The 11499-nt window shown below is 37.3% G+C and overlaps 1 protein-coding gene across 1 annotated transcript in view; it reads right to left on the reverse strand.

Annotated features, from left to right (window-relative positions):
- The window catches only part of CPO (carboxypeptidase O), a 32465-nt gene extending 21241 nt beyond the window's left edge, over window positions 1–11224 (reverse strand). The window contains exon 1 of the mRNA XM_005676425.3: window positions 11109–11224. Within this exon, the coding sequence (XP_005676482.1) occupies window positions 11109–11176 (68 nt within the window). The 5' untranslated portion in view covers window positions 11177–11224. The remainder of the gene's footprint in view (window positions 1–11108) is intronic.

An 11499-nucleotide genomic window follows, 5' to 3' on the forward strand; every position in this document is an offset into this window, starting at 1 on the left:
TTTGGAAGTTATGAGTAAAGCTGCCATATACAGCTGTGTGCAGTGTTTTGTGGACGTACGTTTTCAATTCATTTGGATCGTACCACGGAGCATATTTGCTAGATCATATGGCAAGAGTGTGTTTAATTTTGTAAGAAACTACCAAATGGTCTTCCAGAGGGACTGAAGTGACTGGGCCATTTCGCGTTCTCTCCAGCAATGTTTCCTATGTTTATTTGCCACCTGTGTATCTTCTTTGGTGAGGTGTGTCCATTCAGGTCCTTTGTCCATTTTTAAAATTAGGTTGTCTCTTTGTTATTGTTAACAAAGAGTTCTTTGTGTGTTTTAGATACCTGCGCTTTATCAGATATGTCTTTTGCAAATATCTTCTCTCACTTTGTGCCTTGTCTTCTCCTTCTCTTGACATTATCTTTTGAAGAAGTTTTAAATTTTAATAAAGTATCAGTTCAGTTCAGTTGCTCAGTCGTGTCCGACTCTTTGCGACCCCATGAATCACAGCACGCCAGGCCTCCCTGTCCATCACCAACTCCCGGAGTTCACTCAGACTCACGTCCATTGAGTCCGTGATGCCATCCAGCCATCTCATCCTCTGTCATCCCCTTCTCCTCCTGCCCTCAACCCTTCCCAGCATTAGAGTCTTTTCCAATGAGTCAGCTCTTCACATGAGGTGGCCAAAGGACTGGAGTTTCAGCTTTAGCATCATTCCTTCCAAAGAAATCCCAGGGCTGATCTCCTTCAGAATGGACTGGATGGATCTCCTTGCAGTCCAAGGGACTCTCAAGAGTCTTCTCCAACACCACAGTTCAAAAGCATCAATTCTTCGGGTTATCAATTATTTACTTCATGGTTCATGTCTTTGGTGATGTATTTAAAAAATCATCACTATTCCCAAATTTATCTAGGCTTTCTCCTACATTATCTTCTAGGATTTTTATGGTTTTATATTTTACATTTTTAGGTCTATAATCCATTTTGAGTTAATTTTTATAAAGAATGTAGGTCTGTGTCTAGATTCACTTTGTGTGTGTGTGTATGTCCAATAGTTCCAGCACCATTTATTGGATTTTTAAAATTTCTTTTCCCTGCATCTACTGACATGATCATGTGATTTTTTAATTTTTAGCCTATTGATATAATGGATTACATTATTTGGTAATCAAATGTTAAACTAGCCTTGCATATCTGGGATAAATTCAGTCAGTGGGCTGGTGTATAATTCATTTCATACATTTTTGGATTTAATTTGCTAGTGTTTTGTGGTGGATTTTTACATCTATGTTCATGGGAGATATTGATCTATAGTGTTTTTTCCCTCATGATGTCTTTGACTGGTTTTGATATTTGGTTGGCCTCAAAGAATGAATTAAAAAGTATTCCCTCTGCTTATATTTTTTAGATGAAATTGTAGAGATATAAGCTTTTCCTTAAATATTTCATAGAATTCACCAGTGAACCCATCTGGGCTTGGTGCTTTCTGTTTTGTAAGGTTATTAATTATTGATTCAATTTCTATAATATATATTCTTTGTTGCTTAGTTGCTAAGTCATATCCGACTCTTTTGTGATCCCATGGACTGTTTAGCCCACCAGGTTCCTCTGTCCTTGGGATTTCCCAGGCAAGAATAATGGAGTGGATTGGGTTGCCATTTCCTTCTCCAGTGGATCTTCCCAACTCAGGGATAGAACCCAGGTCTCCTGCATTGGCAGGTGGATTCTTTACCACTGAGCCACCTGGGAACCCATAATAGATATAGGCCTATGTAATAGATTTCCATGTATGGCTTATATTTTAACAAACAATTTGATAAAAGTATTCAATGCCTCTCCTTTGTGCCAGAACAATAATGCATACTATATGATTTATTCTCACTACAACTCTGTGAAATGTCATCATCCATGTTTTACAAATAACAAAATTTGGCCAAGTGAAATCAGGTAACTTGCAGACAGTCACAGAGTTAGTAAGTCATAGAGCTAATTCTCTGTCTCCAAACCACACAAATGTTTGAGGAATGTTTTGGTTCCCTAACTAAAAGTCTTTACCTAAGTTAAAAGTAAGGTTATATTTTCATTATGAAAGCATAGTAATTGATCATTCATTTACCCAATAACTATATTTGGAGTGATTTCTTTCTATGTTAAAAGCACTAGGAAGTGAGTTTTTGGTGATGCTAGGGTATGAACTTTTGGATAGAGAGAAAGAAAGGTGTTAGTGATCTAATTAGCTAATGTTTCAATGATTTTATCTATTTTCTCACATTTTTTTTCTCTGAACATTCTGGCATTATATTTAGTCTCATTTTATAATCTGTAAAATGGGAATAACACCTTTCCAAGGGATTCCTATGAGGATTAAATTAGTTAGTCCATGTTTTAAAATAAACTTATCTCTGGAACTTAGTTAATGCTTAATGTACGTTAAAACACAGTAGCAATTCAAAACAATGCCAAGTAAAAACCCTATTTTGCTACAATAACATTGAAAATAATAATTATATGGAGAATAATTTAGCCATCTAACTGATATTATCTTCAAACAATATCAAACTACAAAATATTTTGATAGAATAATTAAAACTCAAGTTCCATTCACAGCTATATAACTCCAATGTAGAAATGACTACATTTAATTTTTTAATCTGTTCAATTAACACCATGTACCATAATAATCACCCACTGTAGTAGAAATCAATTTCCCTACACAATTCCATGCTTTTAATTGTTAATCATATTAATAATAATAATCTGAACTTAGCAGAAGCTCTTTATCTTCAAAACTGTAAATGTTTTATTGTTAAAAGAGTAGTACTTCATTTAGCTTGTCCTAGAAAAGCTCACAAGATATGATTGTCTAGATAATTAGTTAAAACAATGAAGTGAATTTTGAAAGGAGATTACAAGAAACAACTGCTATTAAAATTGTAATTGTTGTGGAGCAATACACTTTTCCACTCAAGGATGCATTTCTAATGCTTATTATTTATTCGATTTTTTAAGAAAACCAGAGTGCTTCAGAATGAACAATTTCAGTTTAAAAATACTATAAGCGTAATATGTTGAGGCTGATTATTTACAAAATGTATTAACATTTAATAGAGAAAACACTTGCATCCCTTGGTGTGTTTAAAATTTTAAAAAATTCAACTTACCCATAAATTTTCAGAAGCTCATTTCATCTGCTATTATCAAATAATCATCTAGTATATATATGTTATATTAACATTTGTTAACCCTTATTGGGCACTATATTCTAGGCACCAGTCTAAACATTTACATAATTATCTTATCTAATTCATTCAACAACCCAATAGGTAGGCACCCTTGGGACTCTATGCAAAAGTGATAACATAGTAATAGTAATAGAATACAGATTTCTTCCTTATAGAGCTTAAAATCTACTTAAGGAAGTGAGATATAAACACATGAAAAGCAAAATAACTTAGCTATTAAAAAATATAAAGTGAAGTATGATAAGCTAGTGCCTAACTACCAATTAAATAGTGCACTAAGCGTATTGAGGGCAGGAGAAGGAGAATTCCAAACTGAAGAGTAGCTGGTAATAATAACAACCAATATTTTACAAGCAATTATGCATGTCAGCACTGTTCTAACTCTATATATAATTCTAACAACAATCCTTAAGGTAAATACTAGTATCCTAGGTTGTTGGATTTTTTTTTCTCCTCTGAAGATTTTGTTACAGAGGCTAGATTAGACATTTGCGTGCATGCTAAATCGCTTTTCATGTCCAACTCTTTGCTACCCCATGGGCTGTAGCCTTCCAGGCTCCTCTGTCCATAGGATTCCCCAAGCAAGAATACTGGAGGGGGTTGCCATGCCCTCCTCCCAGGATCTTCCTCACTTTGGGATCCAGCCCACAAATCTCACATCTACCTGCCTTGGCAGGGGGGTTCTTTACCACTAGCGCCACCTGGGAAGTCAAATTATACATTTATTATACTCTAGAAAATATGCATAAAAATGTTTATTAGCCTATTTTTTTTTAAATTATCGATCTCTGATTTGGACTACAAAGAAAGCTAAATAAGTATTAGTCCTGTAAGTGCACTGGGACCTAGTTTCAGTGCTTTTGCAGAATGGGGAGAGGAGAGGAAATGAAGCTAATAAGAGTCCTTTTAGCCCTTCGTTCTCACTGCTCACAATGACTGTCCAAATGGGAAAGGGGATCACTGCAGATGCTTTCTGGGACCAGGGATGGTGGTTGTTCAAGGCAACACAGTTCTTTCCATCACACAGTTCAGCAAAGGTCTGTTTCGATCACAGTCATCTACTTGGTGACACAGGAAAGTGAATACACTAAAAAGCAGTCCTGGCAGCTGGTGAATTCCTGTTTCAACTGAGCTGGTATTCCCAGGCAATTTTACAATATAAAAGGGAATAAATGAAAGGTCACTGGACACTATCAAGCACCAACCTTCAAATTTGCCCCAGTTAAATGTCTGGAAAATGTGTGAGTATGATGCCTCCAGCATTGAATGACTGGGTGCATACAATATGCAAAAAAAAGTAAATCATATGAGATTTGAATGAAAACCCCTAATATTAGAAGTGCTAATCATTTTACATGAAATTAAACACAATACTTATATCTCAAAACCCCAAATGTTACTTAGTTCAAACAACATATAAACCATATACTTAGAAAAGGCAGCTTCCTGTTTCCAGGCAATTTCTTGGGTGATGCATAATACATGTAGAGAGGGAAGGAAAAAGCTGGCTAATCCCCTGAATTATCACCAGTCTCATCTCACGATCAAATGAAAAGATTATTGTACGTTGTGTATTCTTTTTGAATAGGAATTCATAAAATGTTTAACAGAGAAAATGATCTCTTGGGGTACATTATTAATAAATACTGCAGATCAAAGATTGTCTGATGAAATTTTTTTTGGAATGTTGAAAGAGGCAAAAAATCCTAATGTATATTGAGGCAAATTTTGTATTTAAATACTTAGGAAACAGTTACATGAATATTTCATGACAGTAATGTATTTTCAATTTTTTTCCTTTCTTACAAAATTAACATTTGCTTATAAGTGGAAAATTTAGGAAGTAGAGAGAGAAGAAAAATAGAAAAGAGAAGGAAGGAATAATCCTCCCATCGTCTTGAGTTAACCACTGCAGATATTTTGACATATTTCACTTCAGGCTTTTATCAGTGCGTATTTTTTTATAAACACAGTGCAAATTGTATCTATATATAATTTTGTATTTGCTTCTTTTTATTATATGTTCTACCAGAGACATTTTCTCAAACTAATAGAAACTCATTATAAATATTTTTACTGACTGCATAGTATTTGACAGTAATTTCTGGAGCTTCCCAGGTGGTGTTAGTGGTAAAGACTGCCTGCCAATGCAGGACATATAAGAGATAGGGGTTCAGTCCCTGGGTTGGAAAGACCCCTTTGAGGAGGGCATGGAAACCCACTCCAGTATTCTTGCCTGGAAAATTCCATGGACAGAGGAGCCTGGTGGGCTACACTCCAAAGGCTCACAAAGAGTTGGACATGACTGAGCATGCAGAAGCATCCATCCTTGATTCACAGTGCTAGATTCAAATGAGTCTCCATATTGGGAGTATGTAATATATATAACAGACTATGCCAAAGCCTTTGACTGTGTGGATCACAGTAAACTGTGGAAAATTCTGAAAGAGATGGAAACATCAGACCACCTGACCTGCCTCTTGACAAATCTGTATGCAGGTCAGGAAGCAACAGTTAGAACTGGACATGGAACAACAGACTGGTTCCAAATAGGAAAAGGAATATGTCAAAGCTGTATATTGTCACTCTGCTTATTTAACTTATATGCAGAGTACATCATGAGAAATGCTGGGCTGGAGGAAGCACAAGCTGGAATCAAGATTGCCGGGAGAAATATCAATAACCTCAGATATGCAGATGACACCACCCTCATGGCAGAAAGTGAAGAATTAAAGAGCCTCTTGATGAAAGTGAAAGAGGAGAGTGAAAAAGTTGGCTGAAAGCTCAACATTCAGAAAACTAAGATCATGGCATCCAGTCCCATCACTTCAATTAGATGGGGAAACAGTGGAAACAGTGGCTGACTTTATTTTTCTGGGCTCCAAAATCACTGCAGATGGTGACTGCAGCCATGAAATTAAAAGACGCTTACTCCTTGGAAAGAATGTTATGACCAACCTAGACAGCATATTCAAAAGCAGAGACATTACTTTGCCAGCAAAGGTCCGTCTAGCCAAGGCTATAGTTTTTCCAGTGGTCATGTATGGATGTGAGAGTTGGACTGTGAAGAAGGCTGAGCACCGAAGAATTGATGCTTTGGAACTGTGGTATTGGAGAAGACTCTTGAGAGTTCCTTGGACTGCAAGGAGATCCAACCAGTCCATCCTAAAGGAGATCAGTCCTGGGTGTTCATTAGAAAGACTGATGTTGAAGCTGAAACTCCAATACTTTGGGCACCTGATGCAAAGATCTGACTCATTTGAAAAGATCCTGATGCTGGGAGGGGTTGGGGGCAGAAGGAGAAAGGGATGACAGAGGATGAGATGGCTGGATGGCATCACTGACTCGATGCATGTGAATCTGAGTGAACTCCGGGAGTTGGTGATGGACAGCGAGGCCTGGCGTGCTGTGGTTCATGGGGTCGCAAAGAGTCAGACACAACTAAGTGACTGAACTAAACTGAATTGATTACATCATACAAAGTATGTAAGGAGGATCAAAAATGGCAGCTAATCTATGTATTGAGTTGGTCAGAGCCATATGAAAGTGGACATTATTTTATGTCAGTAAATAATAATGAAAATGAAAACCATCAGCAAGGACCAGGACTGGCAGATTTGAAATGTTTTGCTCAAGTGCTGGGATGAGGGAGGAGCTGTGCACTGGAAGCCATCTTGTCTGTTTCCCCATATCTGAGCCAAATCATTTCCATAATTTAACCTGGGCTTGTCAATCATTTTTAAAATAAAAATTTTATGTATCTCCTTTGTAGATATTTGCAAAATGAAGAATAATTGAGGGAAAAGGGAAAGAATTACCAGCCAAAGATAACAGTGTCCATTTTGGTACATACCAGGTTTCTTTTATTTTTTCAAGTATTTTTATTACATCTTGTATTCTGCATCTTTCTTTTAGCATAAAACATGTCTTTTCCCATGCTATTAATTTTTTCATAGATATTATTCTAATGGATAAATAATATCCTACTGTAATAGGTCATGTATCAATATTTACATACCTTAATATGGGGCCCATAGGTTGTTTCCAAATGTTACAATATTTAATATCATGTTCATCTTATAAATAAAGCTATATCTCAGCGCATATGATTCTTTGCATAGCTTGTTTTCTCAATATAAATTTACAGAAGAAGGAATACCGGTTCAAAGAATATGTAAGTTTGAAGGTTTGTGATATTTTAAGCAAGTTTTTTCTTCCACTCAAAGTCCTGTGACATATGTAAGTCTTTGTCTCTGATTTATGAATGAAGAATCTCAGAAGAGAAGATAAATGCAGTATCTATATGAAACCCAAGTAAAGTAATGAAAACATGAGATGGTGATGTAAACAGCTTTAGGTATCACATAGATCCTGGACTTCCTTTATGTATCTGAAATCAGACTGTCTATGAAGCTGAGGGACAGGCTGAGGTCATACTGTTAATCTGGGGCAAAAATTGGACTGGATTTCTCTGTTCAGTGAGAGCGTGTTTGCTGTAGGATTACATTAAACATGAAACTAAAGGGGAAATGCTGTTTATAACCACACATGCATGATGAGATATATTAAATGTGCAGAATATAAACTATGTATAACATTCAGTTCAGTTCAGTCACTCAGTCGTGTCCGACTCTTTGTGACCCCATGAATTGCAGCACGCCAGGCCTCCCTGTCCATCACCATCTCCCGGAGTTCACTCACACTCACGTCCATCGAGTTCGTGATACCATCCAGCCATCTCATCCTCAGTCGTCCCCTTCTCCTCCTGCCCCCAATCCCTCCCAGCATCAGAGTCTTTTCCAATCAGTCAACTCTTCGCATGAGGTGGCCAAAGTACTGGAGCTTCAGCTTTAGCATCATTCCTTCCAAAGAAATCCCAGGGCTGATCTCCTTCAGAATGGACTGGTTTGATCTCCTTGCAGTCCAAGGGACTCTCAAGAGTCTTCTCCAACACCACAGTTTAAAAGCATCAATTCTTCGGCGCTCAGCCTTCTTCACAGTCCAACTCTCACATCCATACATGACCACTGGAAAAACCATAGCCTTGACTAAACGGACCTTAGTCGGCAAAGTAATGTCTCTGCTTTTCAATACGCTATCTAGGTTGGTCATAAATTTTCTTCCAAGGAGTAAGCGTCTTTTAGTTTCATGGCTGCAGTCACCATCTGCAGTGATTTTGGAGCCCCCCCAAATAAAGTCTGACACTGTTTCCACTGTTTCCCCATGTATTTCCCATGAAGTGATGTGACCGGATGCCATGATCTTAGTTTTCTGAATGTTGAGCTTTAAGCCAACTTTTTCGCTCTCCTCTTTCACTTTCATCAAAAGGCTTTTTAGCTTCTCTTCACTTTCTGCCATAAGAGTGGTGTCATCTGCATATCTGAGGTTATTGATTTTTCTCCCAGCAATCTTGATTCCAGCTTGTGTTTCTTCCAGTCCAGCGTTTCTCATGATGTACTCTTCATAGAAGTTAAATAAGCGGGGTGACAATATACAGCCTTGACGTACTCCTTTTCCTATTTGGAACCAGTCTGTTGTACCATGTCCAGTTCTAACTGTTGCTTCCTGACCTGCATACAGATTTCTCAAGAGGCAGGTTAGGTGGTCTGGTATTCCCATCTCTTTCAGAATTTTCCACAGTTTATTGTGATCCACATAGTCAAAGGCTTTGGCATAGTCAATGAAGCAAAAATAGATGTTTTTCTGGAACTCTCTTGCTTTTTCCATGATCCAGCGGATGTTGGCAATTTGATCTCTGATTCCTCTGCCTTTTCTAAAACCAGATTGAACATCAGGGAGTTCATGGTTCATGTATTGCTGAAGCCTGGCTTGGAGAATTTTGAGCATTACTTTACTAGCATGTGAGATGAATGCAATTGTGCAGTAGTTTGAGCATTCTTTTGCATTGCCTTTCTTTGGGATTGGAATGAAAACTGACCTTTTCCAGTCCGGTGGCCACTGCTGAGTTTTCCAAACTTGCTGGCATATTGAGTGCAGCACTTTCACAGCATCATCTTTCAGGATTTGAAACAGCTCCACTGGAATTCCATCACATCCACTGGCTTTGTTCATAGCGATGCTTTCTAACACCCATTTGACTTCACATTCCAAGATGTCTGGCTCTAGATTAGTGATCACATCCTCATGATTATCTGGGTCGTGAAGCTCTTTTTTGTACAGTTCTTCTGTGTATTCTTGCCACCTCTTCTTAATATCTTCTGCTTCTGTTAGGTCCATACCATTTCTGTCCTTTATTGAGCCCATCTTTGCATGAAATGTTCCCTTGGTATCTCTAATTTTCTTGAAGAGATCTCTAGTCTTTCCCATTCTGTTGTTTTCCTCTATTTCTTTGCACTGATCGCTGAAGAAGGCTTTCTTATCTCTTCTTGCTATTCTTTGGAACTCTGCATTCAGATGCTTATATCTTTCCTTTTCTCCTTCGCTTTTCGCCTCTCTTCTTTTCATAGCTATTTGTAAGGCCTCCCCAGACAGCCATTTTGCTTCTCTGCATTTCTTTTCCATGGGGATGGTCTTGATCCCTGTCTCCTGTACAATGTCACGAATATACTTTATGTTGAAACTACACATACACACAATGTTTAATATATATTATATATTCAAAAAAGTTATTATGAGTGGAGAAAGAACACAAAATGGGTAAATGACATGAATGAGCAATTTATAAACTGATAAAATGAGTAATAAATAAGACAAAATACTTAACCTTATAAGAAATCAACAAAATGAAGTATAAGTAACTGTGGCTATTTTTCACTTGTCAAATTGGAAAACGCTTAAAAAGTGCTTTCATACACTGTAGTTGGAAGTGTAAACTGATGCAGTTTTTCTAGAGCACTTTGGCAATATGTAGCAAGATTCTTGAGTTTTTTGCAGCCTCTAACCCAGTGATTCCACTTCTTAAATTAGGGAAATTATTTTAAAAATTGCAACAATAACAACAAAAATTATCATATGGCTGGATGTGCACCACAGCAATATGTATAAAATGACAGTAGAAATCACTCTTATAGGGTAGCAATGATGGAATATTATTAGTGATTGCATTATGTTTTCAATAAGTTATGAATGCCATAAGAGATTTTGTATAAGACAACTCAACTGAAAAATGTTTGCAGTAGTACTATATGCTTAATTAGCTATTCACTATCTATTCAAAAACATCAACAGTAATTATGTCTTAGTGAAATTGTTTGGTAGTTTTAAACACTTAAAACATTTTCTGAATAATTAGAATAATGTGATTTATCAATGGAGAAATTATGTAAATGAAGGATATAGAATTTTCATTACAGTTTTCTTTTTTCAGTTGCAAAATATGACATATCTATTGGTATTTATTATACACTGTGCTAGGAAATCTTTGTTGAAGATCTATATTTTTATTTAAAGATCATTAGAGTAATGCTCTGGAGAAAGGAGTGGCTCACTCCAGCATTCTTGCCTGGAGAATCCCACAGACAGAGGAGCCTGGTGGGCTATGATGCATGGGGTTGTAAAGGGTTGGACACGACTGAAGTAACTTAGCAGCAGCAGCAGCAGAGTAACGCTCAGTTTGATTCCTGGGTTGGGAAGAGCCCCTGGAAAAGTATTCTTGCCTGAAGAATTCCATGGACAGAGGAGCTTGGCAAGCTACAGTCCACGGGGTTGCAAAGAGCCAGACATGACTGAGCGACTAACACACACACACACAGAGTAATACTCAATGATAAAATTTCAGTCATTATTATTCTCATTACATGGTGGTGTGTGTAATGGGTAGGAAGAGTGGAGAATCCAACTGCACTGATATTAAAAAGAAGCTTTGCATTTAGACAATCCAAATCATACCAGTCACCCCTCCTTCCACCTTATACTCACCTATCGTATCCCAACCAACCAGGAACCAGCATACCCAACAGATAAAAGGTTCCAAGCAGAGGTTTCATTGTTCTGTAAAGAAAGCTAGAAAATCCTGTGCTTCTCGTGCAGGTCAGTGGATCCTGTGTCTCTGAGAATGCATAAGGGCATAGGTTCCCACCTATGAGATAAGATAAGTCAGTTACTGGATGTCTCTGTAGAAGTTAATATGTGAGCAGTTGCTTCATTAAATCCATCATGTCTTCAAACAACTTTTTTTAAATAGTGGAAAATTATTTGACTTTTTTCTTCTTTAAAACCAACTTTATCAAAGCTCTTGGCTCCCCCAGATGCAGAAAGAAGTTTCTTCCCTGTGTAAAGTCCTCAGTTCTAGGAATTCCCATCACCTATA

The sequence above is a fragment of the Capra hircus genome, chromosome 2 (assembly GCF_001704415.2).
Source record: "Capra hircus breed San Clemente chromosome 2, ASM170441v1, whole genome shotgun sequence".
NCBI lineage: Eukaryota > Metazoa > Chordata > Mammalia > Artiodactyla > Bovidae > Capra > Capra hircus.